At 62.1% G+C, this 27,722-nt stretch overlaps 2 protein-coding genes across 3 annotated transcripts; one reads left to right on the top strand and one right to left on the bottom strand.

The window, feature by feature from the left end:
• The first annotated feature begins 1,391 nt into the window (after positions 1-1,391).
• MAPK8IP1 (mitogen-activated protein kinase 8 interacting protein 1) lies at positions 1,392-25,692 on the top strand. Of its 2 annotated transcripts, none has more exons than XM_037395396.1 (12): positions 1,392-1,504; positions 8,840-8,945; positions 15,492-15,716; positions 19,047-19,128; positions 19,353-20,228; positions 20,839-20,914; positions 21,945-22,117; positions 22,397-22,506; positions 22,643-22,762; positions 23,731-23,801; positions 24,156-24,254; positions 24,679-25,692. In XM_037395396.1, the coding sequence occupies exons 1-12, from the start codon at positions 1,419-1,421 to the stop codon at positions 24,749-24,751; spliced, it is 2,097 nt and encodes a 698-aa protein (XP_037251293.1). In that variant the 5' UTR covers positions 1,392-1,418; the 3' UTR covers positions 24,752-25,692. The 2 variants fall into 2 exon arrangements, with proteins under 2 accessions (XP_037251293.1, XP_037251294.1); XM_037395397.1 differs by lacking the exon at positions 1,392-1,504 and adding an exon at positions 6,751-6,903.
• C7H11orf94 (chromosome 7 C11orf94 homolog) lies at positions 25,270-27,703 on the bottom strand. The gene is made up of 4 exons (XM_037395403.1): positions 26,552-27,703; positions 26,267-26,340; positions 25,942-26,153; positions 25,270-25,379 (listed from the first exon to the last, which is right to left on the bottom strand). The coding sequence occupies exons 1-3, from the start codon at positions 26,617-26,619 to the stop codon at positions 26,017-26,019; spliced, it is 279 nt and encodes a 92-aa protein (XP_037251300.1). The 5' UTR covers positions 26,620-27,703; the 3' UTR covers positions 25,270-25,379; positions 25,942-26,016.
• Between the last annotated feature and the right edge of the window lie 19 nt (positions 27,704-27,722).

Genomic DNA, 27,722 nt, shown 5'->3' with positions numbered 1-27,722 from the left:
TGGGGGGGGCTCTTGGCATCCCAGCAGAAGGTGAGATGTGCTGGTGCTGATCTGGCCGCAGCAGGCAGCAGCTTTACCTTCTGCCCTGGGTCAGGGACCAAATGACAGCCATGCTGCCGAGGAGTTGTGTGTTGGTAGCTGGGGTTGTGCTTGGGGACAGAGCTGTGTCCCAGTCCCCGAGGGAATAAGTCCCTTGCGTCCTGTGTGTTAGGACAGTTCAGTGTGTGCATCCAAACCGCGGAGGGGACCTGTGCCCGCCTCAGGAGGCTGGCCCAGGGTACCTGCACATGGTGACGCTGTGGGTGTGCGCTTGTTTCCACGCTGGCCCAGGAGTAACATCTTTTTTGAGTTTGTCTGGCAGGAGACCAAGGCTCCCGAGAGTGAGCAGGGCTGTGTGCCTCGGAGGGCTCTGCTTGCTCTTCTCTGGAGGAGCAGCTGACGTCCTGGGTCTTGGCCAAGAACCAATACCACTGCCTCAATGACAGTCAGCTCCATGGTTTGGGAAATACTGATGGCACCTGCTGTATTTTTGAAGTTTGAACTGCTAAAGCAAGCCGCGCCCCCCCCCCCCCCCCCCATCCAGGGCTCCCAAAGGCGGTAACGCGGAGCACCGTGAGTATGCAGGGGGTATAAAAAGGTACCTTCAGGTACAGGGGTGGCCTTGGGACCTAAAAATAGTGATGGTGTCGGCTTCTGCACACAGCACAACCTGCACAGTTTTCAGAGCTTGCAAAGTGGGGCGAGGAGAGGTGAGGAGAGAAACCTGCAGCTCTGGTTGCAGAGGGTGGCAGTGAGAGCGGTCATCAAAGGTGCGATGCTCCCTGGGACACAGCTGGGTGCAGGAGCGGGGCTGCCTGTCACGGGGAGAGACCTGCAGCCTCCAGATGCAGGTTTTTTCCCCCACGTTGTGCCTGTGGAACGCACGTATAAGCTGCTGCTTCAATTCTTCAGTGGGGAGAGGGTTTGTGCTGGGGCTGCCAGACCTGTTGCCAGCCTGGGGCTGCAAACCTGCGGGGGGGGGACACACAGCCCCGTTGTAGCTGCTGCTCCTGCTGCCTCCAGGCACGTCCCCGGAGGGGACCCCCGCAAGTGGCCCTGTGTGGCCAGCCCCCCCCACATCTGTCCGGCGAGAGGGGGGCTCTGCCTCCAGCTGTGGGCACATCTGCCCCGCCGGGACCGACGTTTCCCAGGAGACAAGGGTGCGGGGTGTCGTTTCCAGCTGCGGCCACATCTGTCCTGCAGCTGCCGCCGGGGTCCACGTCAAGGAGACCCCGGGCCGCGTCCCCTGCTCACCCCCCCACCCCCCACCCCCGCCCCGGTGCAGGTATGTCCCTCCCCGCAGCATCCCCTCCCTCCATCCCTCCTTCCCTGCCTCCCTCCTCCCGCCCGCCCTCCGCCTGCATGGAGAGAGCCACGGAATGGCGGAGCGAGAGAAAGGAGCTGCATCCCCGCCCGCCTCCTCCCCCTTCCTGGGGCTGCACCTCGCCTCACCCCCCAATTTCAGGTACCGGCCGCCCTCCGACCCCCGGGACCCCCGCGGGGCTGCCCCTGCCCCCCGCCCCAGGCAGCGCTCCCCATCCCTGCAGCCCCCGCATCGCACGGCCGGGCCCCCGCCGCCTCCAGCGCTTCTGCCTCTCCCTGCGCTCCATGCTGCCCCCCGCCATCCCTGCTGCCCCCACCCCGGCACCGCTGAGCCCCCACCGCATCCATCACTCCAGCCCCCCCCATCGCTGCCCAGCCCGCCCACCCCATATTTTGCTTCAGCCAGCCCCCACCCCGCCATGAGACCCTCACCCCATATAACACAGCAGCTCCCACCAGCCCCCTGCTTGGCCCTATGTCCCCCTCCCCCACACCCTTACCTGTCTTATCTCCTCTTCAACCACCTTATCATCACAAAAAAAAAAAAAAAAAAAAAAAAAGCTTAATCTCCTTCCCCACCCCCAGGAAAGCCTTTTTCTAGCCCTTTCCTAGAAATCCCAGGCGTTCCCGCTTCCGCTTCCCCCCCCCCCCCCCCCCCGCGAACCAGGAACCCCGAGGGAGGCAGTGGGAGAGTGCCAGAATTGATATTCCCAGCAACCCAGCAATACCAAGCGCTCCCATCGATTTGGGATGCAGGGGGCTGTGTCTCCCCCGAAACCCAGCGAGGCTGGTCATGGGGCCGTCCGACGGCCTGGGCCAGGCCAGGGATGGCCGGGGGCTTTGGACCCTCCAGAGCCCCCTGACTGACAGTGGCTCCAGGACAGGGATGCGCTGGGTAAGGGAGCTCTTCCGCTGCCCACGGGTGCGGTGCCCGGTGGTGTTCGCTCGCTGCTTCTGGCGGCTGTGCCCAGCATCACCATTGCTCTCTGCTTGCCACTAGCACCAGGGGTGCTGGCGGGCCAGCTGCCTGGCAAGGGGGGGCCGTTGCCGGGCTGCTTTGGGCGGTGAGATTTTTTGGGGAGGGAAAGGAGGAACTGGTCTGCTCCTGGGGCCCGCAGCCAAGCTCACGGCTGCCTGCCGGCAGGCCCTGGCCCCTGGGGCTTGGGGACCAGCCAGGGGGCTTGGGGACCACCAGGGGCTTGGGACCAGTGGTCCCTGCTAGGCCGCCGGCAGGTGCAGCCGAGCCATGTGGTGTTCAGGCCATCTACCCCTGAGGGGCTTCACTCCATCAGCCCCTTTAACCGGGTGGTCCAGGGCTTCGGCAGCTGCCTCCTATTGCAGCGCTGCCTGCGAGAGCTGCTAGGAGCTGTTGCAACATGGCTGGGTAAACCCTGCAAATCAAGCCATGAAATGCTGCCTCTGGAAATGTCCACCATGGAGAAGGAGCTTGGCCACTGAACCAGGAGCCAGAGGCTGAGCTGCCAAGCGGCTCCAGCCCCGTGGAAGGGCCAGGCTCACTGCCGTCCTGGATGCAGTGGCTGTCCCCTGGGCACCCTCCTGCTCCCCAGCAAACAGTGATGTCCCAGGAGGGCAGCGAACAAGGTGCTGCTTCTTGCCGTGCCTCAGACCTTTGGAAAAGGAGCCTGTGCCCCAGGGAAGAACACACCTTGGCAGGGGAGGCCATGCGGAAAGCTGGCGAGTCCAGGCGGCGGGTGCAAGATCTTCCCTGCGTGCCGAGCTCATGGTGTGAGCCTTGGAGCGGAAGGAGATGCCGGTGATGCTCCCGAGTGTGGGGCACGGTCTGGCAACCCAGAGGTGGTGTTGTGTGGGGAGCATCGTGTGAGGAGGGAGCCCTGCTTGTGAAATATTTGCAGGCTGGGTTACATGGCACATCTCGGGTGCTGGTCCTGCGTCCCTGCCATGGGGGCTCAGTGGGGGGGCATCCCCCGTGGCCGAGCTGGAGCCAGCAGTGATGAGCATGGCTTGGGGTGAAGGCTTAGTGTGCGGCTGGTGGTGAGGTCCTGCGTGAGCGCTGCCCCAGCCTGCTGCCTGCACGATGAGGTCTTGCAGCTTTTTGCCCTCTGGTACATTCACCTGTTCTTCCAGCTCCCAAAGAGGCAACACGCCGGCACAAACCACACAACACGTTGGGTGATCGGTTGGCTTGAGTCAAGAGAGGACTTGGTCCTGGCCAGCAAGCCTGATGGGCAGGGGTCTGAAGCTTTGAAGAGGCTAGGGCTGGTGGGCTGGCGTGTCCTCATTGCTGGTGATGGCTTGGTTTTGTCTGAGAAGAGGTGGGAGGAGAAGCATGGTGAGGTGAGCCCTCCTTTAGCCAGGAGGACCTCCAGAGATGGCTGCTCACCATGACAAGAACAGCAGCATTTTAGGAGACAGCAATAAAAAAGTTGTTCTCATCCAGCCTCTCTGCTGTCCTTCAGCCTCCCAAAGCCTTGTGACCGGGGCTGCGTGGGTCTGCTTGGCGTCCCTCTGGGACACCGTGCTGCAGCTCCTTGCCCTGCCAAGCAGCTCTGCTGGTGCTTCAGGCCATGCTTTCCTGTGAGGGGCTCTCTGGGGCTGGGGTCCCTCTGGCCAGTATAAGAGGGGCAGGGAGGACTGGCACAACTGGGGTGCAGGGCCCTGCAGCACTCGCCATATTGCCTGCCCCGCTGCCCCCCGGTGCACAGCTCTGAGGTAGCTGGGACCTAGGTGGGGGTCCAGCAACCGATCTCTGTTGCCTTCTGTTTCCCTCATAAAGGCAGAGAGCATCCACCTAGCTGCTGGGGCAGGCAGGCTCCTAGGGATGGAAATCCTTAGGGAGTTGTTGGTGTGGGTCAGGAGAGATAGGGGGCTACCCCACTCCCTGGGGAGCCCTGTGGGAAATCACAGCCCTTTCCTGTCCCACTGGGGGGGGCTCGGGAGGGGAGGAGGTCTATGGGGGGAGAAGCCCCCTCCATCTCCCTGGGAAGTTCCAAGGAGGGTCTTCAGGCTGAGGCAAAAAATCAATCCTGGCACTATGGGCTGCTTTGTGTGCCTGCCATGCTCACCTGGAGCTGCCAGAAGAGCCTGTTTGGAGGCGATGAGCTGGGTGTCAGAGCGGGGCTTCCTGCTTTCTTGGGGGGGGGGAGATGAAAGGGATGTCTTCTGCTGGAAAGAGAGAGGTGCCTTCTCCAGGGGTCAAATAAAAGAGTCTCTGTGGCTCTCGCGATGGAAGACAAAACCCAGGGCCAGCCAAGTGTAGGGTAGCACTGTTTTTCCTGCTGCCGCTTGTTGCAGGACTCGCACACAGCACTGCCTGGGAGCGGTGTCGGGGCAGGACCCGGGCAGCCGGGCTCCTTGGAGCCCCCAGCTCCATCATGCCGTGTTGCCTTGGCCAGGTCCCCGCATGGGGAGTCCCGCACAGTGGCAGCGGGCTGGGGAGGAGATGCCGTAAGTCCCCATTTTCCTGGCAGGATGGAGCCGAGGGAGGCAGAGCAGCCAGGCTTGGTTACAAGGCTGTTACTGGGGCTGCGATCGGGCTGCTCCTGCTGCGGACAGGTAACAGCTGCCCCCCCTCATGCGCCCACGTGTGCTCCCTTGCTCCTTGTTCCAGGGTGTCATGAGTTTATCAGTTCTCATGCATTCGGCAGGGCTGCCAGCCTCAGGTGCCGCTCAGCACACACCTGTAACCTCCGCGGAGGCAGGGCTCACCCCCCTCAGCCGGGGGCAACCTCCCACCTACCTGCGGTGCCACGGTGCCCACCTGCAGCATCACACAGCCAGGCCTCGGCTGCTGCCGCTGGAGAGGGAGGTTGGCTACAATACCCGTGTAGGTCCTGCTCAGACTTTTACTGCTGATGGTGGAGCTGAGCTGAGCTCTCTGTTTCATTTTGTTGGTATTTTTATCCTCTTTGAGAAGCAAGAGAGAAAGGCAGGGGTGTTTCCATCACAGGGAGCTGGTGGGGGGTGGGGCAGGTGGCAGAGAGCCTTCCTTGTATCTCCTAGGAAGTCCTGGAGCATCCATGTGAGTGAGAAAAAGGCAGGAGTAACACAGCAATAGAGATTTCTTTATTCATCACATTAAGCAAAGAGGTTTCCAGCAGATGAGGTGCCTCAGGGCAGAGCTGATAGGGAAGATGGAGCCCCAGATACAGTTATCGAGGAGCTGAGAGACAACGAACACAGTATCATGAGTGACATTGGCTGGTGGCAAGGCACTGACAGGGAGAGCCAGCAACAGGTTAGCTCAGCTGGTGCTCCAGGGCTTCCTAGGAGACACAAGGAAGGCTCTTAGCCCGGACAGGGGCCAAGCTGCGTCCCAGGCAGCGGCAGTGCTGGCTGCCAGCCGATGGGAGATGCACCCCTCGCTCATAGCCCCTGGGCTGGGGGGCCAGGGAGAGCTGCTGGGGTGGGTGCCAGCGAGGGGCAGGGGGACAAACCTGCAGTAGGGGGGAGCGGGGTGCAACCCCACTGGGTTCTGGAGCAGTGTATGCAGGCTGGATTGGGTTGGGGAGGCCCTGTCCCCTGTCCGTAAATGGCCACGGCACCTCTGTCCCAGAGCTGCTTTTGGCTCCATCCCAGTGGGTGTAGGGTGAAACAACGATCCACGGAGGGTCACGGTGAGTTGGCAACTGTGGCTCCACGTGTCGTGGGGGATTACCTGAGGCACCGTGCCACACCCAGTACCCCTCCTGGGAAAGATCCCGATCTTCAGCTGCAGAAGAGGGGTGGGAGCTGGCAGAGCAGCTCACCTGGTATTTATCTGGCCCTAACGGGGGCTGGGGGTTGCAGAAGCTCTCAGGCAGCCCTGCTTGAGGCGGGAGCGGGGCTGGGGGCCAGGTGGGGAAGGGGCATCGCTCCTGGCACTGCTTTGTGCCAGCTGGGCCTGGGCTTCCCTGGGCGCAGGAGCTGCCCTCACTGCCCTCGGCTCGAGGAGCGCAGCCGGGAGAGCAGCAGTCCTGCCGTGCTGGAAACGCTCTGGCCCTGGCATCGTCGCGCAGCCCCGCTCTGCCCAGCCAGGAGCTGGATGGATGCACCTGCCAGCGGGGCAGAGCCCCCAGCCCCAGCGTGGCCAGCAGTGCCGCAAGGGCAGGTGGAACCAGAGGCTGGGTGGTGCGGGTGTCCGTGCCGGGGTGCCCGCTGCGGGTGCTGGGGCGTGGGTGCTGGAGCAGGACCAGGAGCCGGGCTGGCTGGCAGGCAGAGGCAGTCAGCATCCCCGGCAGAGTGCAGGGACTTGGCACTGGCTCAGCTGGGGAGGTTATTTTTTTTTTTTCCCCTCCAGGACAGCTGATTCCATCTATTTTTAATGAGCTTCCCCAGGTTGCGCAGTGAGGAGACAGAGCAGTGCCGGCAGCCACAGACTGCGACGGGGCAGGCGGAGAGGCAGCGGGCACCCGGGGCTCAGTCGTCATCTCCCTCCCTCCTCCTCGCCCTGGGCCTGGGGGGTCTTTTTTGGGGTGGGAGCGTGTACCCCAGGGAAGGGGGGTCCTCCTCAATGCAGCTGCCCTTGAAAATGGAGTCGAGCACCGAGGAGGAGAGCTGGCTGGAAGATCAGTGGGAGAAATGGTAGGGGACCGGCTGGGCTTCGGGAAGGGGGGGCTGTCCCAGGGGCGTGCAGGGGGACAAGGGGCAGCCCCTCGCCCCTGGGCATGTCACCCTTCTCTGCAAGCGATGGTTGCAGGACAGGAGCAAACTTGGCACCCAGTCGAGCCCGAAGTTCTCCCGGCTTGCGCAGGGAGCTGCGTGGCAGCCGGGCGCTGGAGCGGCAGAGGCGGCCGGCCGCATTCTGTCGCGCACCAGCATCTGCAGGCAGGGCTGGTGCTGGGCACCCACACAGCATCTCCCCATCCCCGAGAACGCGGGCAGGGCTGCCTGTCCCCTCCCCGAAGCAGGGGGCACTGCCACCCCTCCCAGCTGCCCCTGCAGAGCCGGGGAGCCCCTGCCAGCCCCTCGGCAAGGCTGTGCCTCCGGCTGGGACCCCGCGGCGGCCCTGGCGTGCCGAGGCCCCCAGCATTAGCGGCTGATGATGTCCCACCCTGGCGACCCACGTAACCAGAGAAGAAATCAATTTGTGCTTTGAAGGCTCGTCATGAGCCTCCTGCTCTGCATTCCCTCCCTCCCACAGGCAGCAGCAGATGGGCAAGGGGGGTCTGGACACCCCACCTTGTGCTGAAGGCTGTGTCCCTGCCTCCCCATGTGTCTTGTGGGTGCTGCCCCCATGGGCGTGATCGTTCCCGGCCACCTTCACCGTGGGAGCCCACCGCTGGGGGGGTCCTCAGAAACATGGAGGGGAGGTGCTGCTTCCCCCGTGGGCTTCTCCTGCTCCTTCCCGGCTCTGGGAGCTGGGACAAAGGAGGTGTTACCACTCGGTGGCACCAGCTTGGTGCCGCTGCTGGGATGGAGCCCCAGGGTGTGTGAGCAATGCTTAAAGCGAGGGTGGGAGCTTTGCAGGCCGCAAAATCCCCTTTTCCTTCCTTCCCCGCGGTGCAGACCAAGTCAGAGAAGGGTGATGGGCTCAGTGCGGCGCTTTTCCCCCAAGCATCTCCCAACCCAAGGAGCTGGGAGCAAACAGGAATGGCAGCATGGAGAGCTGTGCCCGTGGTTGCCCCAGACTGGACGTGGTGGGGTTGTATCGGTTGGCAGAGGGCTGTTGAGCTGGGCTCTTTTACTTACCCCTGTGGTAATGAATAAGTGTGAAGAGCACTGCGGTACCACCACAGAGAAATGTTTAGAGCCAGGAGCACCTTGCCATCCCCCCCGGGGACACAAGCAAGCACTCGAGGAGCCTGCTCATCAGCACGTTTCCAGCCACTAGAAGGATATCTCTGTAAACTTTCTGAAGGGGTGTAACAAGCCTGTGGGGTGCCAGCCCTGAGGGACCCCTGAGGCCATGCAGGCAGCACCGATAGATGGCCACAGGAATGCCCGTGGTCATCCCAGGGCATGATTTTTGGTGGAGGGACTCACTGCTCTCTCTTACTGCAGGCACCTGGCTGGGACATCCCTCCCAGCCGTGACTCGGGGTCTGGCGGTGCCATGGCCAGCAGGTCTGCAGTGCTGGCGAGGTCTGTGGGTCTTGGTGTGGTCACCTGTCCCGGCAGGTCCATCCTCCCGCTGTGCCCTGCCAGGACCCCCAGCTGTCCCCTCGCTGTAACCCCAGACTTCACCCCGCTGGGTGTCTGTGCCCAGCTGGGACAGCCCGGGAGCCTCCCTTGGATGGTGGGAGCTGAACCTCCTTGGCAGGGCTGGCTGTCCCATGCTCTCCCACCTGCACATCCCTACTGTCTTTGGTCAGGCAGAGGCTGGTGTGGGGCACACTCCTCCTGCCTCGCCACAGACCATGCCAAGCCCAGCCATTTGGTGGGCACAGACCCATGCCTTCTGGAAGGAGCCCCCTTCCCAGTCTTTCTTCCCAGTAAAGACTGGGAGAGCCTCTCCTGGGGTGGGCAGTGCTGCTCCCTGCCTGTGCAGTGGGTGATCACAGCATCTCCGCTCCCTCCAGGCTCACCCACGACATCAGCCTCGAGGAATTTGAGGATGAAGACCTCTCTGAGATCACTGATGAGTGTGGAATCAGCCTGCACTGCAAGGAGAGCCTGGCCACCCGGGTAAGCGGGATGGGGACAGGGATGGGGATGGGCAGAGAGTGCTGGTGGGGCTGGCAGGACCATCAGCTCCCATGTAGGACCACCAGGTCCCCAGGCCAGTGATGCTTCCTCAAGGTGCCCTTTGCCACGACCCTAATCCCCTCTGCTCGGCAGTGCCCTTGCCTCACCACCGCACAGCACAGACCCTTTCTGAGCCAGCCAGACCCAAGGGACAGAAGAGCACCTCAAAGCCGGTGCTGTTTGGTTCCCACTGTGCTGGAGGGATTTGAGTTTGTTCCTCAGGGATGAGCCTAGGGTTTTGAGCGCAAGCAGGGGCACATCTCCCATTTGAGAGGGATGGCCAGTGAGCCTCTGGCACCCGATGAGCATCCTTGGGAAGCAAGGATGTGTGTGAGGTGGCACCAAAGGTCCTGAGTAAGATGTGCATCCCTGGGTCTGGAGGTGTGTCTGGGCTGGCAGCTCTCCTCTGCTCACTCGGTGTTCCTTCTGACTTGCTAGCTGTCTTTAGCAAGAGCTGTCCTCAGGCTTTTACGAGGCAGGAGACCTGAAGGCTGGTGAAACAGGGCTGGAGGAGGTGGCTTTGAACCCAGCAGGCAGCAGATGAAATAAAACCAGGAGCTGTGAAGCCTGTGCAGATGCTGCAGGCGGGTCTCCCATCCACCTTAAGTACCTCAGGGCATGTTGTGGAGACCCCAACAGGGTTCACGCCAGTATTCAAACTGCCCAAGAAGGCCGTGGGGACAGAAACGTGGAGGTAAACTGAGAATTACACTGGATTTGGAAATATGAGGGATTCTGCATTTTGCCAGTGTGTTTCATGCTAAAAGGATGCAAATTGCTGGAGGAGCAACCAGACGGTTTGAGAATCCTTTCATCCCTCAGGAGAAATACTTCCTTTGCAAAACTGCTAACGACCCAGCAAGGAGGGGAAAAGCAGAGGAATTTGTCGCAGATTTAAAATTAGAAAGTGAATTTGTGATGTTGGGAATCCCTCGTTGCAGGCAGGAGGGTACAGGCAGACCTCATCCCTGGGAGGTGAGTGCGTCCTGCTGTGCTCCTGGTCTAATTCGGGACCTTCCCAGCAGAAATTCAGCTGCTCCTGGAGATGAGGCTACTGCTCCACATCTCTGCTCCGGCCACCGCCGCCTCCTGCGCCAGGACCTTAGGACGGGAAGAGCCTGGGCTCATGGGCTGCGTACGCCGAAGGAAGGGGGGATGACACTGGAGGAGAGATAACACTGATCTTTGCAAACCCAAAAGCAAACCCAGTGCTGGGGGTCCACGAGGGCACAGCCGCAGCCAGGGCAGGGCATTGGGAAGATCCTCCTGCCTGCAGTAGGTGAGGCCGGCAGGGGCTTTGGGTGTGCTGCTGGTGCTTCCCATCAGCTGTCCCAGTTCTCCCGGGCTCTTAGGACAGGATTTGTTTTTATTTTACGGACTGCCAGCCCTTGGCTGAGGTTTGGCAGGGAGGGTAAGGGTGGAGGGGGGGACTTGCAGCTCAGCTGCTGCGGCCCTTCCTTGAGGTCGAGGGAAAACAGACTGCTTCACCCACTGAAAACAGTGTACCGGAGGGTTTCTGCATCCCTGAACTGCGATGCAGACCTGACCCATGGCAGAGGATTTTCTCGGGCTCCAGCAGCGAGCCCCACGCAGTCCCTGGGGCTCAGGACTGCCTTGCACAGACGGCTGAGTGCACAGAGGGTCCACCGGGGCTGAAGGGGGGTACAAAACTGCCCCCGGGGAAGCAAGGAGCTATTCATAAACACAGCAAAGGAAGAAGCTTGCCACGCTCAGATGGCTACTAAATGCCTACTAAAAATACGTTTGAATGGTTTATATGGGGCACAGAGGATTGCCTGAGGAGCAGAACCGAAAGTGATGACAGCAATGGTGATGAGGGGCTTTCAATCCCAAGCATCGAAGGCGCGACCTGGGGAGCTTTCCAACCCAACTGCCGTCTGGAGCGAGCTCGGAGCGATGGGCTTGTGGGATCTGCCTGATGGAAGCAGCCAGGCCCAGAGGGAGCAGCTTGGCCGGGTCTGCACAGTGCGGGGGCCAGCAAATCAGTAATGACCCGCAGCCGGCATCAGCCAGCTAATTGCATCACGTGGGGATGGCTGGCTTGGCAAGGCAGCCCGACGCCGGCCCCGCGCTGTGCCCTGCCCATGGTGAGCTCCCGGTGCCGCAGAGCACCCATGGTACGTAGGATGGAAGGTTGGCCCCGGTTGCCCCTGCAGTGCCAGGCGCCTGGCAAAAGCCCGGCGATGGAGTGAGGGATGCGGGGTGAGAGAGAGCTGCAGGCTTGCCAGATCACATCGGGGGGAAGAGCGCCGGGGAAGGGGGAACGCAGGCTCTGGGGAGCGTGGTGACCCGCGGGGCTGGGGGCATCCAAGCTTCCCGACTCGGTGGCAGGTCTCCGGAGAGGTGGGCAGGCACAGCAACCCTGCGGTGAGCAGGAAAGCACCAGGAGGGAGTGAGGGGACAGACCCTGCCAGAGGGCTGGGCAGGTGGCTGCTGCACGGGGACAGCCGATGACCTTGGCGCTGCAGGGGGTCTGGCAGAGATGCTGGGTGGCAAAACCCCGTGGCAGGAACGGGTGGCCGGTGCAGAGGTCAGCACCCAGAGGTGGGGGTTGAGGCTTTTTTCTGGTCTTGGAAAAACAAAGATGATTTCATCGTGGGCTATTTTAGCAGCTTTCCCAAAATAGTGGCTAAGCCACAGAGAAACTGCGAGGACGTGTAGGCTGATGTTTGTGCAGGAGGGAACCGTGCACAGACCAGGCACCTCAGGGAAGGAAGAGCATGTACCCAGAATGAGGAATAACTCCAAGCGTGGCTGAAAAAATCTGTAATTTCAACAAGAAGTTGCAGGTGAATGAAAACCGGGAGTGAAGCAAGGGGTGGGCTGAGAGGAGGGCTCAGCGGAGAGGCAGAGCTGCCCTCAGGGCTCTTGAAGAGCAGGGCAGGGGGTTGGCTGGGGGGAGCGGGGGCAAGTGCTCCACTTCAGCGCACTGAGAGGAACAGTTGTGACAGAAGCACGAGGCCTTTGCTTTGGACTTGACCTCGGTTTGGTGGCTTGGAAACCCGGTGTGATGAATCTTGTTTTCAGCAAGATGGATCCCAGCAAACAGCCAGGCTGCAGTTATTATAGGCTCGGTGCCTCATCTGTTTTCTAGGAGCTCCAGAAAATGGTTAATGCAGGAATGAAGAAAAAAAAAACAAAACAAAAAAACCCCAAAACGTAAGAAATACCCTTCTTGGAAATACTTGAGAGCATAAAAATGAGTGCCCGAAGGAAAGGAGCTGGTTTAGGGCTGTGCTGAGCCTTCACAGCCTGCATGAAAAGGCCTGAACCAACCATGAGGGGAGAAAAAAAGCCTACTTTGTTTTTCCAGCATGAGAGGACTGCTCCCTCTTGCCGTTCACCATCGCTGACCGCTGGCAGCAGCTGCCCTGGGCAGGTCGGCGGGACCCGCTGCAAAGGGGGGAGCAGCTGCCAGGAGCCGGCCAACCTGCTGCTGTGGGGAGTGGGGGGGAGCCCCCCCGGGGGCTGGGAGCACAGGGTGCCGCAGCGAGGCGGCTGCTGACTTTTCAAAGGCTGCTCTGTGAAGCCGCCTCTGATCCATCGCCGGCTGTGGCTGTGCCAGGATGGGGGCAGAGAGGCTGCTCCTGGAGCTTTGAAGCCGGGAGCAAAGCAGTCACGGCTGGGGGGTAGGGAGCAAAGCAGTCACGGCCGGGGGGTAGGGAACAGGGACACCTGCTCAGCAGGTCCCCCTCGCTTGCCCATGCTCATAAAATGCTTTTCCCAGCTGAAGGTTTTGCCGCTCCTCTGGCAGGGAAGGCTGCAGGGGCTGGGGAGCAGGCCTTTTGCCTGCTCAACCATATGGGGTATGGACCAGGGTCACTCAAGCAACGCCTTGCACATCACCCGCTCCTCTTGCAAGAGCCTTTGGTTCCTAGGGAAGCAAGCAGCACCCGTCCCTTGCTGGGCTCGGCGGCAGCCCCCATGCAGGCGGTTCCCCCGACTAGACTGGTGCTCCCAGGGTTGCTCCCGGCACCTTGCAATTGCAGCAAGGCTCGCGCTGCTCCGGTCCCCCCAGGGCCCACAGACCACAGCATCAGGACCATCAGAGGCCAGTCATTGGATACTGGGATTCTTTGCCATTGGGATGGTGCTGTGCAGGTTGGAGGTAGCATCAGCAGGAGCAAGCCAGTGTCACGGCCATCCCAGGGCTGGCTCTGTAATGGAGGTGTGAGCCTCCCTGTGACTGCATCAGGGTCCGGGTGTGCATCTTGTGCACATCCTGCTGCAAGATTCGGGCACTGGTACTGCTCTCCCACACGCCCTAGTCTCTCCGACAGGCTGAAAGGACGTTGGGAAGTCACCTCAACATTGTGTCTGTGCTGAGGCATGAGTGTTCTCAAGCTGGCCTTAGGTGACATTAACTTGTCCCTAGAGAGCTCCCAAGGCAGCATCCTTCCAGTCAGAAAAGCTTCCCAAGGCTGAGTCCCTGCTCTCGCTTTGCAAGTCACCACAGGTCCCACTCAGATGGTAAGGTCAGCTATTGCTCTGTGGTTTCAAAATCATTTTGTCCTGCTACCAGCCACTAACAAGTACCTGCAGTGGCTGTAGTTCCCTCCTAGCTATTGAACCTGGGATGGCACATCCCTCCTAGGGTGCGCTTGTCTTCAAGACAAGTACTGTTTTGCTTTTCTGCATCCTTCTGGGACTTACCTTCCTCTGAGAGTTTTCCTTGTGCTGGCTACAGCTACAGGGTCACTGAGGCAGTGTCATTGGCAGTCTAGGTTGAACGTCACCAGCTGACTCAAATACACCTACCCAGGCTAGATATAAACCACTTTACTGGCATCTCCCCCCAGTTCTTTTCCTGTGCCTTGGTTTCCTTGTTAAAATCCGTGTGATTTGCCACTGATAACTGGTGCCACGGAAACACTGAACTTATTGTGGGAAGGCCAGTGTTAAAACCAAGGGAGTTAAATGTTTAAAGCCTCAAGAGGACGGGTGTTGATGGCAGCGCTCCTCCCGGGGCTCACTCAGCACCTGCCAGGACTGCAGCAGGGACACTGGGGTGAAACAGCCCCCGTGAGAAAGTTCGTGCTGTGCCTGTCAGAGCCATGCCTGTGCTGCCTTCAGTCCGGCAGGTCAGGAGCTGGTGGCAGTGAGAGCTCTTGGAGGGGCTTCTCCTACGGCTCAAGGGGCATCCTCCGTGCAGCCAGAGACATGGATAGCGCCGGCTGCAAAAAAACACCATTCTCCACCTCTGCCCACTGATGGGAGTTTTCCAGTCCCCACAAACAGCTGCTAACCATGGGATTCGACTCGCTAACGCCAAGCCACAGCTGTTATTGCTGGCTGCAGCACCTTGTGCATGTGCAAGCTCCCGTTACTGCAAGGAAGATGGCTTGGGAAGGAAACTGTTGACCTTTAAACACCTGCAGCCACACAGGGACATCAGTGCCTCTTCACCAGCCACGAGGGCCACGGTGGCCACCCTGCTTCAGGAGTGAAGGGCGCAAGGGGAGCATGGGGCTGCCCCTGGCCAGAGCACAGCCGCCACGACGGGGTGACTGGAGAGCCAGCCCTGGGATGCCGGCTCATTGGGCATCCCTTCAGCATGGCTTCAGGTCCGAGAAGTGCAAATGCTGGGTGTGTGAGAAAACGTCTGTTCAGCATGGGGAGGCTGAGGGGACGTAACGCCTGTCCCTGGCTGCCTGACGGCTGCAGGGAAGAGGAGCCTGCCTCCTCTCCCTGGTGTGCAGCGACAATTTCAACCCCAGAGAGAGAAAAAGTAGTAGTAGTGCAGCGCGGGTGCTGGTATCCGGCTCGGTGGTGGGTTCTCTGTCCATGAGGGTATTTGGGTGTGATGGGCCAGGGTCTGAGCAACCCCACCCAGGCAGCGCTTGGCCAGACCCCAGCAGGATGGTGTGTGCTTGTATGGGCCCCTGGTGCCAGGGCAGGAGCAGGGCGAGGACACGGTCTGCCGTGTGAGGAAGGATTATCGAATTATAGAACCATGGAATCGTTGAGGTTGGAAAAGAGCTTTAAGACCATCGAGCCCGACCAGTTACCCCAGCACTGCCCAGCCCGCCCCTAACCCGTGCCCCCAAGCACCGTGTCTAGGGCAGCCCGGGTTGGAAGGGCCCTCAGCCGTTCCCCCGGCCCAGCGTTCGGCGGGGGGGCAGCCGGGGGTCTTGCCTAGCCCGCTGGCCCCCGGAGAGCCTCCGGCGGCGGGGGCCTCTGCCCGGCCGGGGGTTCGTCCTGCCGCGGCGGCCGTTCGGCGGCTCAGAGCCAGCCCGGGCGTGCGCGGCTGCGCGCCGGGACCCACGGGCACCGCCGGGTGAGCGATGGGGGTGTCCCCCGCGCCGGGGGGCGGCCCGGTGCTGCCGGGGCAGAGGGGCGTCCTTCGGCGGGAATAGCATCCCTGCCCCTTTAAAGGGCAGAGGCCGCCGGGGGCGATGGCCGCGCCGCCCCCGCTCCCCGGCCCCGGCCCCCGCCCCGCGGCTGACGGCAGCGCTGACCCGGCAGGGCGCTGTGAGCCGGCCGGGCGCGGCCCGCGGGGAGCCCAGCCGCCTGCAGGCCGAGATGCTCCAGCTCGATCTCATCGACGCGGCGGGGGATGCGGCGGCCGAGGAGCAGACGGCCCCCGAGCCGCTGCAGAAGGAGCCCCCGCCCCCGGCCGGGACCACCGAGGTCTACAGGCCGAAGCGACCCACAACTCTGAACCTCTTCCCGCAGGTGCCTCGCAGCCAGGTGAGCTTGGGCCGGGGGGGTGGGGGAGTGCGTGCAGGGGAGGGGGAGGGGGAGGGAGGATGCTCCCTGCGCCGGGAGCTTTTGTCTTGGAGGGACGGAGGGAAGAGGCTCCGCTGCCCCTCCCCGCGATGCCCAGCAGTGTCCCGGCCCCCCCCCCCGCCGTCCCCGCCGTCCCTGCCCCCCACCGGGCGCAGCCCGGTCCCTGCTGCGGAGCCGGGGGAGCGGTCAGCGGGCCGGGGGGGGCACCGGGGGCACACGGGGATGTGCTCGCTCGCTGCCGGGCCGGCCCCCCTGCCTGGGCACTGCGCTTGACGGGCGGATAGGGGGGCTTAGGGGTCTGGTGGGACCTTCCATCGCCACTGTCGAGGTGAGAGGGAAGGGGCCAGGACCGAGCTGTGCCCCGGCAGAGCCGTGGGGCAGGGGGGAGCGGGGCAGGGACCCTGTGGGGATGGAGAGTGAGCGATGGGACGGGGCACCGCACCACGGGGCTGGCACCGCTGGCCACAGCCGGCTGGGCTCCAGCTGTCCCAGGGTGGGACAGTGCCAGCCCCGGGCAGGATGGTGACACCGGGTACCCCATGCCCGGCGCTGGGGACACAGTGGCCTCCCCTCCCGAGCAGCAGGCAAAAGCGGTATTAATGTCAGTGCCCCGTGCAAAATTTGAAAGACAGATCGGCAACACCCAAAATGGTGGCTGGGAGGGCGAGGGGGGTCTGTTGTCTCACTCACGCTCAGATTTGTACGAGATTTTGGATGGTTTTCCCCAAAACTGCCTGCCCACACAGCCATGGGGCTGCTGCCATCCACGGGGCAGGCGTGTCTGGGTGCCCCGCACCCTCCGAGCAGGGCTGGGGTCCCTTTGCCCCATCTCCTCTGCAAACTTCGCGGAGCCACACGAGGTGCGCGATGCGCAGGGCTATTTTTGCCACCCTCCTGCATTCAGCTGTGCCTTCTGCCAAGTAGGAGGATTTTCAGTGCAGTGACGTTGAGCTGAGGAGCATGAAGCGCGGGGCAGGTGTCCCTGTGGGTGACAGATGGGGAGTAGTCAGAGCTGGGTGTCAGCAACCCAGCTACTGGCAGCTGATGCCAGCTCTCTGCCTGAGGCCACAGGCAGGAGGAGGAGGAGGAGGAAGAAGAAGGCGGCACGGAGCCAGGATGGGCGCCTGGGGGCAGCTGGCACTGGGGACAAAGACAGCAGGGCTGGGGAGGCGGGGGGAGCCCCACCGAGCATAATGGACAAGGGGACGGTGACAGCCTCGTCCCACCCTGTGCAGGGACCCCGAGAAGCAAGTGGCACGTGGCAGCCACATCCAGCTGGGGAGGTGGGGGACAGCAGGGCCCCCCTCCCAGGCTGCCGGTCCCAACCAATGTCCAGGGGTGGCAGCAGGCCTTTGGAGGGGCATTTGGGGCAGAGGGGGTTGCAGAGGTGGTGGGCTGGGGAGGGGGAGCTGGCGGTCCCCTCGCAGGGGCATGGTGGGGGCTGTGGGGCTGCACTGGGTGCCACAGGCAAGGCTGAGGGAATGGGAGATGGGGGCTTCGCCACAGCTGGCAGCAGGAGCCAGGGGCCAGCAGGGCCGGGGCACAGCTGGCCAGGGAGGGCCATGCTCTCGGTGGCATCTAGTGAGGGACAGGCTGGCTCAAAGGTGCTTGGGGTGCCCCTTCAGGATGGCTACCTCTAGCCAAAGGCAGTTTTTCCCTGCCCACGTGCAGTGCCCCGAGGAGAGGACAGGGTGTGCAGGGCATCCCTTGGGCATCAGCCTGAGAACTGCCTCTGCCTGCGCCAGACCCTCCTGTGCCCTCCTGGCCTGCCCAGCTCCATCCTCCCGCAGGTGACTGTGGCCGTGCATCCCCTCTTGAAGGCCCACCTGGGCAGCCCTGCCGTGCCTCCAGCCTCCTCCTGCCAGGCACCGTCCCACCCTCCCCTCCAGCCCCTCCTCATGAGCTTGGTCAGGTCTCGGTTGCCACTGGGCTCTCTGTGACCATCATCCCAGGCAGGTGGCCTGGAAACAGCAAGAGGAGCATCCCCAACTTTCCAGAGGGGAAGAAGCAGCTGCTGTGGCTGGCTAGGTTCATCCTCTAAGACCTTGGGAATGCTGCTGCCCTCCGGCTGGGCATTACAAAGCCCCAGCCTTGCGGGATGGGTGGGATGGGTGGGCTCTGCCGGCTGCGTTGCGGTGCAGGCAGCCTGGCTGGCTCCTGTGCTGGCCCCATGGCACTCAGCACACAGAGGTGCGGAAGCAGAGTAAGGATGAGGCAGCTCCTGCCCCACTGGTGATAGCTGCGGGCTGGTGATAAGGCCGTGCGAAAACCCAGGGAGTCCCAGTGGGGCTTAGTTCTTGAGCAAAAACTAGCGGTGTGGAGAATGCCAGGGAAGAGCCAGTCAGTGCCCCGCAGGAGGGGCTGGGGGCAGGCGGCCGGGGGGGCTTTTTGGGGTGGAGGAGAGGATGGGGACCCCGGCTGGGGCTGCAGCAGGCGGGATGTTGTGCCCCGCTGAGGCAGGCGGGGAGGGCATGTCCCCTGTCTGCGGGAGAGCCCTTGTTAGAGGGGACCTGGTGGCCTTTGGTCCCGGGTGTTGCAGTGCACGTTCCCCTGTGCACGCGCCCCGTGCATGGCCGGCCGCCCCGGGCCAGGCAGGCAGGGCACAGCACCCGCAGCAATCGCCCGAGCGTGGGCAGCCTGGTCCTGCCTCTTCTCTCCAGCTGATCAGGATTGATGTCTGCTGCTGAACTACATATACGTGCCTGTGTGCATGTATAGGTATGTATCCGTACAAATATACGTGTGTGCATATGTATACCCCCATATACACTCAATAGGGGTGACCCCAGTAGCAGGCACTGATCTGTCCAGTATCGGGCTCCCCGCTGGGCAGCAGCACAGCCCCTGGCCCGTGGGGCTTCCCCCAGTTAATAACACTGGGCGGCTGGGAGGTAGGCAGGGCCAGGGGGCTGGGACCCGGGCACGCCCGCCCAGCACAGGCGGGCTCCGGGCAGGCTCAGGTCTTGATTTATTTATTTTTTTGGCTCGGGACTGTCCATCCGTGGGCTCCTGCAGCCAAGTCTCCCCAGGGTGGATGAGTGCAACCATCCAGACCAAGCTGTCTGCCTCCCGGCTGGCCCCTTGCCCGCCCCGCTTGGGCCACCGCGCCAGCTCTCACAGCAGTGGCGTGGTGAGATGTGGGGCCGGCAGGGGGGTCCCCCGCAGCACCATGTGCCCAGGGGGTGAGGGAGCTGAGCTGGGCACTATGGACTCGGGGAGGGATGGGTGCCACCGCCGTGCCACGCGCTGTTTACTGTTCGGGCTACAAGGCGGCTTTGTTCTTCTCCTCAGGACACTCTGAATAACAACTCTCTGGGGAAAAAGCACAGTTGGCAGGAGCGGGTGTCCCGGTCGTCATCCCCTCTGAAAACGGGTGAGTCCTTGGGCTGTTGGCCAGGGGCAGCTCCCTGCACCCTTCCGTGGCTCTCAAGAGCCTGGGGCAAGTGGTACCAGAGAGGAAGGTTGCAGGGAACATCCCACAAGGATGTTTTCCATCTTGCATGTCCATCTTGAGTCTGTGTGGCATCCCTGGCCACCTTCCCTGGCAGGGACCATCACCCTCTGGGGGCTGACAATGCCGCTTTCCTCCCCCACCAGGTGAGCAGACCCCTCCCCACGACCACGTTTGCCTGAGTGATGAGGTCAATCACCAAAACAGCACAACCTCCACCAAAGACCGTGGCACGTCCACAGAGAGCCCGTGCCGGCGCACAGCAGCCACCCAGATGGCACCTGCCTGCGTTGCCTCGTCCCGGCCACCTGAGAAGCACCAGGCCACTAGCCGGCCCCCACCGCATGGTGCCAGCGTGGTGGTGGTGACAGCAAGGGGCCCCGAGGCCCACCGGGACCGCATCCACTACCAGACGGACGTGAGGTTGGAGGCCACGGAGGAGATCTACCTGACGCCCGTGCAGAAGAACTCGGACCCCCTGGAGACTGACAAGCCGTTCCTCTCTCAGTCCAGTGAGAACCGCATGTCCATCAGCTCCGACATCGACACCTCTGGCTATTCGGCTCTGGCAGGGAAAACCAACCCCTCCATCAGCGAGGAGGATGAGGTGCTGGACTACATGTCCTCTCCTGACAAGACAAACCTGCACAGGGCCACCTGCGGTGGTGGGAGCAGTGGCTCCCGGCCAGGGCACAACCTTCAGAGAGCCTCGGTGAGTTCGGACACCAGTGCCCTCTCCTACGACTCGGTCAAATACACGCTGGTGGTGGACGAGAACGTGCAGCTGGAGCTGGTCAGCCTCAAGCAGTGCTACTCGGGCTACAGCGACGAGAGTGACTCGGCCACTGTCTACGACAACTGCATCTCCTCGCCCTACGAGTCGGCCATTGGTGAGGAGTATGAGGAGGATGCGCTGAAGCGCGACTCGGTCTGCCTCTCCGAGGACTCGACCCCTGAGGCAGACATCCACTTCTCCAAGAAGTTCCTCAACGTCTTCATGAGCGGCCGGGCGCGCTCCTCCAGTGAGTGCTGGGCACCGGGGGAAGGTGGGCTGGTGGCCACCTGCCGAGGCAGCCCTGCCCGTCCCTGGTATTAGGCTGAGGGCACGCTCGGGTGGCAAGCCACCAGCGGACACTGGCCCCAGCTCTGCTTGCTGCGGCCCGTGGCTTTGTCCCTGGTGGCTGGGGGGGCTTGGAAAAGCCTTATGAGCTGCAGGCGGGGGTGGCCAGAGGTGCTTCAGGCTGCTTTTCTGGCTAACCCGAGGTGTGGCCACGCTGAGGGGGAGGCTGGGTGGTCTCACAGGGGGACAGCATCCCTCCTGGAGTGCCACCGTCCTCCCCAAGCCCACAGGAGCATCAGGGCTGGTGGCATGCCCCGGCAGGCAGGGCTTCCCATGGGGTGGCTGGTCCCACAGTGCCAGTGCCACCAGCTGCCATGGCTGCGTGGGTTGGCGCAGGGAGGCTGTGGTCCCAGTGGGGACCGCTGAGCACCAACACGGCAGCTGTAGCCGTGCCTGCCTCTGCCGTGGCACCGTGTGGCTTCGTCTCGGCCGAGCTGCCCCCCGGGAGCCTCAGCAGCCTGTCCTTCCCTGGGCTGCGGGGCTGACACGTCCCCCTCTGCCCTCGTCCCCAGGTGCAGAGTCCTTTGGCTTGTTCTCCTGCGTGATCAACGGGGAGGAGCAGGAGCAGACCCACCGTGCCGTCTTCAGGTGAGCTTGCGGGCGCAAGCGGTGTCCCCAGCCTCTGGAAAGCGGGTGCTGCCCTCCCACCGCGGTGGAGCCATCCCAAAGCCCAGCCTCTCCAGCGTGGGAAGCCCTGGGGACCAAACCACTGCCCGTAGCTCATGCCCTGCTCAGGCTGCTGTGAGGGCAAAACCTCCAAGGGCAGCCGGGACCTCTGGGAGCAGCGTGGGTGGCTGTTGTGGTTTAACCCCTGCTGGCAGCTCAGCATCATGTGGCAGCTCGCTCACTCCCCCTCCTTTACCCCAGGTGGGATGGGGAGGAGAAGTGGAAAAAGGTAAAACCCGTGGGTTGAGATAAGAGATATTTAATAATTGAAATAAAGTAAAAATAACAGCAATAATAATAATTGTAATGAAGAGGAGAGGGAGAGAGGAAAAAAATCCAAGGGAAAAAAAAAAGACAAAAAAACCCCTAAGTGATGCTCAGTGCAGTTGCTCACCCCCATCTGACCGATGCCCAGCCAGTCCCCCAGCAGCGATCGGCTGCCCCTGGCCAGCTGCCCCAGTTTATATATTGGGTGTGACGTTCTGTGCTGTGGAATATCCCTTTGGCCAGCTGGGGTCGGCTGTGCTGCTCTGCTCCCTCCCAGCTCCTTGTGCCCCTGCGCTGGCGGTGCACGGAGCACGGAAGAGCCCTTGGTTTAGGGTGAGCGCTACTTGGCAACAGCTGAGCCATCAGGGTGCTGTCAGCATCCTTCCCACACGACACCCAAAATGCAGCAGAGTAGCAGCTGCTGAGAAGAAAACTAACTATCCCAGGCAAAACCAGGACAGTGGGGCGATAGGGGATACCCTTGCCTTAGGGGCCAGGATGCTGCCACCTTTTGAGCCTAAACCTGCCCCGATAAAGCGTCTCAGGTCACCGTGGCTAATTACACAACCCAGGGCACTGCCAGCCTGGGCGGGTGGTGGGGTTTGCAATGCCCCCTGCCCCAGCAGTGTGCTGGCAAGAGGGGCAGTGGTGCTGGCTGGCCAGGTGCTAGTGCCTCTCCTCCCAGGTTTGTGCCTCGCCACGCGGATGAGCTGGAGCTGGAGGTGGACGATCCTTTGCTGGTGGAGGTGCAGGCAGAAGATTATTGGTATGAAGCCTACAACATGCGGACGGGTGACCGGGGCATTTTTCCTGCCTACTACGCTATCGAGGTGACCAAGGACCCAGACCATGTTACAGGTACCAAGCCTCTGCATGCAGCCTGTGATGTCCCCCCATCTCCTCTCCACCGAGTGGAGGCTGGTGCTGAGCCTGGGGGTGGAGGGAGGACCAAGCTGGGCACCTGGCAGGGAGCGATGGGCGGCTTCTAGTGTGATGCTGGAGCCGGTACCTGGTGTTGCAGGAAGCTTTCCCTGGGCAGGGAAATGTGCCAGGGTGGGAATATGGAAAGGGGAGGTGGAGCTCAGCCCACGTGCCTGGTCATTGGGGGTGATCCCCGCTGCGTGCTCTGTCTTCCAGCTCTGGCCAAGAGCAGCGACTGGGTGGACCAGTTTCGGGTGAAGTTCCTTGGCTCGGTGCAGGTTCCCTATCACAAGGGCAATGACGTGCTGTGTGCGGCCATGCAGAAGGTAGCGTCCCACCCCATTTGTGGGAGCAGGAGAGCCTGCTCCTCCTGGCAGCAGGGCAGAGCCTCCGTGGGGAAGGGGTGAGCCACCCCCACTGCTCATGAGTTCCAGGGCTTTGTCTCTCTGTCTTCTCCCCCAGATTGCCACCACACGCCGCCTCACTGTGCACTTTAACCCACCCTCCAGCTGCGTCCTGGAGATCAGCGTGCGTGGGGTCAAGATTGCTGTGAAAGCCGATGACTCCAAGGAGCACAGCAAGGTAGTGCTCCGCTCCCCGCTCGCCTTGGCCCTTCCCTGGCTGCTGCTGTGAGCTGGCTCCTGCCCGCTCTGCTGCAGGTCATGTTTGCCTATGAAAACTGAGGGTCTCAACCCCACACCTGAGGGTGAGGAACATGATCAGCGGGGCTGTGGGCCCACCATCCTGGTCCCCCACCCCTCACAGGATCCCAGCTTTGGGTCATACTGCCAGCTGATGCCCTTGCAGCTGCCCAGCACGTCGCTGCGCTGGGATGCTGCTAGCTGAGCCGTACTGGTAATCTGTCAGCTGCTCCTAAACCTTTCTGCTGCTATTTTGAGTGGTGTCCTCCAGATCTGCCCTGTAATCCCTTTAGCTGGCTAGAGCAGGCTGCTGATTAGCGTTCTGCATAAGCGGTCTAGCAATGCCCGGCGAGGCGCGGGGCAGAGGGAAATCTGCCCTGCAGCTGTGGGATAGGAGTAGTTCCTGGCTCTGAGTGCCGTGACGGAGAGCTGGGCTGGGGTTTCTGCAAGTCTTGCCTGTATCTAGGGGTTGCCATCAATTCAGTTGCTCTTTAAAGTCATATAAAGAAGTTCTTGTCTTCGGCTGGGACCCTTTGAACGTCCAGGCTTGAATGGCTTTAGTTCTAAGTTATCCATTCACCTTCCACCTGCTGGTATTGCTGAGAGCCTTTTCGTGAGGGAGAGGGGCTGCGTGTGCTGGCCGAGCAGCAGCGCTGCCTGTAGCCTGAGCACAGCCTAACCCAAGGAAGACCTGTGGGGGCAGCTGGGGTGGGAGCCAGCGGGGCTGCCTGGAGGAGCACCCTCCGTGCAGGTGCTCTGGGGCCATCCCAAAACCGCTGCCGGTCCAGCCCAGGATCGGGCTCCACTGCTGAGGCCCAGTGCAGATTTCCAGGGGCCAGAGCCCAGCTGCCCCCGGCGTGGTGGGGAGGAAAGTTCTGACAGTCTCTCTCTCTCTCTCCCCCCGACCAGGTAAACAAGTGTAGCCATTTTTTCCAGCTGAAGAACATTTCCTTTTGTGGGTACCATCCAAAGAACAACAAGTGAGTAGTGAGGAGGTGCAGGGTGGCTCTCGATGCTGCAGCTCAGCACAGAGGCGTTGCTGCCTTCCTGGGGGGCAGCACGACTGGGCTGGGGAGGGAAGGGGAGGCTTCCCAGCGACCCGGTCCTGCAGGCTGCCATTCCCCTGTGAGCCCAGCGGTGCAGCTTCATGCAAAAGCAGCCTTGGCTGGGAATTGCATCCCAGTGCTGGGCATGGGTCGTGGCAACTGGTGGCCACGAGGTTTTGGTGGGGGGTGCAGGTCCCAAACCCCTGTGCTTAAGGAGGGGGTACACCTTGGGGATGCTGCAGTACCTGTGCCTGCTGGTCTAGTCACCTCCCCTCTCTCTGCCCTCAGATATTTTGGATTCATCACCAAGCACCCTGCTGACCACAGATTTGCCTGCCACGTCTTTGTTTCGGAGGAGTCCACAAAGCCACTGGCGGAGTCTGTAGGGTGAGTCCTGACGCGTTCCTGCCAGGCAGGAGGAACGAGGCAGCCAGGCTGAGTCCTGCCATCTCCCCATACGTGTGGGGCCTGGCCGTGGCCCCAGGCTGGCGCCTCTTCCCTCATGTGAGAGGCTTGGGGCGGGAGCCAGGGCTGACAGGGCTAGGGGCAGCATATTCCTGACAGTGCTGGAACACGTCCCAGCGCAGCGCTTCGCAGGCAGATGGCTGGAAGTCATGCACTGCGCAGGGGATCCAAGCAAGGATGGAGACCCTGTGGCTCTGGGGGCAGCTCTGGGTGCTAACGCAGGAGGGACGGGGGCTGGGGGTCACACTGGCCGCAGAGGAGGGAGTGAGGGTGAGAATAGAAGCGGGGCTCTGCAAATGCCTCGCGGGGAGGACGCTGCTGAGCTTTGCCCGGTGCTGTGTTGCAGGAGGGCTTTTCAGCAATTCTACAAGGAGTATGTGGAGTACACGTGCCCCACGGAGGACATCTACCTGGAGTAGGGGCTGGCACAGGCACCTCCTGCACAGTCAGGGCTGCGGTCGTGCCCCTTCCCCGTGTCGTGCATGGACAAGAGCTGCTTTGAGCCTGGAGGAGGAGTGGGCCCGGGGCAGGGCTCCCGGGGCACGGAGCGCCACCTCTTTTCGTGACTCCCCTTCCTCAGGCTGGGGCTGGGGGGAAGGGAGGGGGGAGGGCTGGACAAATCGTGTTTATTGTACAAAATACTCTTAGTTTATTCTATTGAAAAAGCACCCGCTGGGTGCCCTGCCTGTGAGCGGTGGAGGCGGGAGCAGCAGCATGCTCGCGCCCTTTCCTGCTGCAGGCTGGGGTGACAGCATCTCCTCCCTGTGACCATGGCCCAGCTTCCCGTCACATCCCTTTGGGGTGACTTTTAATGCAGTGGCAGAGTCGGACTCGCGCAGTATGAAGACACAGCAGCTAGAGCAAACAAGACCACGCGCTGGCTCCTGCCTGGGAGATGGGCTTGCCCTGGGCAGGCCATGCCCTGGGGGACAAGGCTGCTGGGCAGAGATGACAAAGGGAGGCCCAGGATTCTCCTCTGCCAGAGCCAGGCTGAGCTGTGACAGCTCACCCCTGCCTCTGCCCCCCTGTCCCTCTTGTATCCGTGCTCTGTGGAAAGAGAAAAATACCCCCTGTACCTCCTTGCAGTAACTACACCCTCTTTGCCCCTTTTCCCCCCTTTCCCCAGCTGCAGAGGTGGAGGCAGGGCTGGGCCACCCCTTGGCAGTGGGGCTCAGCCCCTGTGCAGAGCTGGGTGCCTGCCACAGGTGGGGCAGGGAAGGGCTAAAGCCTGCGGGGAAGCCGTGCAGAGCACCGGGGAGGTAGAAGAGCTCTCCCCGTCTCGACCCTGCAGCCAGCGGTCGCTGTGCTTCAGCTGGATCTGCTGTGATGGCAACAACTATTAAATATGATGGTTCATGGAGCGGGGCTGCCATGCTGTTTGCGTCCCACCGCCGTGGGTTTGGCCCCTGGCTCGTTCTTTCCCCGTAGGACCCCCAAGGGGAACTGGAGCTTCTCAGGTTTGGTCTGAGAGCCCCAGTCTGCAGTCCCTGGAAGCCAGAGATCATCGTACAATGGTCGGAAGGGGACCTCTGGAAGTCCTCGGCTCCAGTCCCCACCCAACCCGGGGCATACCCTTACACCCCCACCCCCTCGCCATTCCTCCACCTACACTGTCCTGCAGCAGCGGAGGGCAGGCAGGGGTGTCCCCTCCGCTGGGCTGCAGTGGGCACAGGGGCACGCTGGCTCACAGGTGGGCATCGTCGTAGTACTCCAGCAGATCAAGCTCGTCACGCTTGCTTTTGCCAGCTCTGCGCAGCCCTGCCGGCTGCTTCTGGGCCACATGCGTCCTGAGGCGAGGCTGCTTGGGTTTGATGCCGTAATCTGCAGGTGGAGCACAGAGACGGGGCTCAGCCCGGGGCTGCTCACAGGGCTGAGGGCAACCACAGGGGTTGTGCATGGAAAGGGGTTTCAGAGGGGTGAGGAGACTGCTGTACCATCCACCAGGCCAAAGTGTTCCTGCGGAAGCTCGAGGGGAGCAGAGAAGTCCTCAGGGATGGAGTAGCTGGCCCTGCAGAGGAAAACCAGGGGCAGGAATGAGCCGAGACCCTACGGTGCTCACCCATGCTGGCACAAGAGCTGCCATGCACCACTTGTCTCCACCCAGCCCAGCCAGCTCTCGGCTTGGTGTCACGAGTGCCAGCCCATGCCAGCAGCCCTGGGTACCTCTGCAGGTACCGAGGCAGGGAGGAGGAGGAGGAGGGTGAGGGAAATGCCATTACCTCTGTTGCAAGGGCCGTGAGAGGGCAGGCCCCAGCAGCAGGGCAAGCAGCAGGAGCCAGCACGGCATGGCGCACCCCGACACCAGCTCCACGGTGAGGTCACAGAGGAGCCACCCTCCAACACCAGCACCAGGTTAGAAGAAGGTGGGGGGGGGGATGGGGGAGATGGGGGGGCAGGCCCCCACCCTGGCACTGCTGCCTACCCCCTCCAGCTACACACGGTTCTGGTCCTGGGCTGCCTGGCCCTGCCCAGGCCCCGCCAGCCGCTCGCAGCCTTCCCTGCACCAGTGCAGCCACAGCTCCTGGGCTGCTTCCCTGCCCGGGTCCCTCGCCACGACCCTGTGCCTCCCTCTGGGCCCCTCCAAAACCAAAGCCCTTCTTCATGTCATCTCAGTACCTGCCTGTCCCCAGCAGCAAACCCACCAAACACTTTGCAGTCTTCAGCATCTTCCTCTGCTCAAAGCCCAAGCGAGGGGAGCGCAGTCCCCCACTCACAGCTTTTCCTTTTGCACTACAGGTCATTGCTGCCGGCTGAGGTGGCAACACAGATCCCACACACTGCCGAAGCCCCGTGGTCCCCAACTGTGGTGGCCCATTAGGGGTGTCTGTGGGGGACTACATCCCCTGTTTCAGGTGCTGAGGATGAAGGCTGTGCCCCCTGCGGCCCCAGAGTCCCTCAAGTTGCCCACTTGAGGCCAACACACCAGGCAGTTTCCAGCTCCCCAGCTCTGCACTGTGGGGCAACCCAGTGCCACCAGCTGGCTACTGCTCTGTCCCCGCCAAGGGAGCCTCCACAATAGCTCACTGAGCAAACTGATGCCTCAACTGTCCCCAAGACAGCAGAGGAGATACAAGGCTGTCCAGGCCTCTCCTGGGCCCTTCACTAAGTGTGGCACAGCAGTATTTGCTGAGTTAATCTCTTCATTTCTCCTCTGCCCTCGGCCAAGCCCCTGAGCACAGGCTGGCAGCCATTCCGCAAAGTCTGTTAGCCCACATGAGGTGCTGCAAAAGCAGCCTGTAGGTAGGTCTTCCTCCCCCCAGGGGAATCCCAGGAAACTGGGGACTGAACCAGGCCCCTGGAGTTACAGGGGTGACAATCATCGGCTGAGCCACACGCGGGACCCTGCCCGACACAGCCCAGAGCAAAGGGCTTCTAAGGGACAGCGCAATC

The sequence above is a fragment of the Falco rusticolus genome, chromosome 7 (genome assembly GCF_015220075.1).
Source record: "Falco rusticolus isolate bFalRus1 chromosome 7, bFalRus1.pri, whole genome shotgun sequence".
NCBI classification, from domain to species: Eukaryota; Metazoa; Chordata; class Aves; order Falconiformes; family Falconidae; genus Falco; species Falco rusticolus.
The sequence above is the reverse complement of the archived record's forward strand: the minus strand, read 5'-3'. Positions and strand labels throughout refer to the sequence as shown.

What these genes read in the sequence shown, in the direction of transcription:
- C7H11orf94 (XM_037395403.1), bottom strand. Translation starts at nt 26,619, where the DNA reads ATGCCGTGCTGGCTCCTGCTGCTTGCCCTGCTGCTGGGGCCTGCCCTC. An exon ending in TCACGGCCCTTGCAACAGAG is followed by an intron (nt 26,341 to 26,551) that starts GTAATGGCATTT and finishes TTTCCTCTGCAG; the next exon opens with GGCCAGCTACTCCATCCCTG. An exon ending in ACACTTTGGCCTGGTGGATG is followed by an intron (nt 26,154 to 26,266) that starts GTACAGCAGTCT and finishes CTCCACCTGCAG; the next exon opens with ATTACGGCATCAAACCCAAG.
- MAPK8IP1 (XM_037395396.1), top strand. Translation starts at nt 1,419, where the DNA reads ATGGCGGAGCGAGAGAAAGGAGCTGCATCCCCGCCCGCCTCCTCCCCC. An exon ending in AGGAGAGCCTGGCCACCCGG is followed by an intron (nt 8,946 to 15,491) that starts GTAAGCGGGATG and finishes CTGACCCGGCAG; the next exon opens with GGCGCTGTGAGCCGGCCGGG. An exon ending in GTCATCCCCTCTGAAAACGG is followed by an intron (nt 19,129 to 19,352) that starts GTGAGTCCTTGG and finishes CTCCCCCACCAG; the next exon opens with GTGAGCAGACCCCTCCCCAC.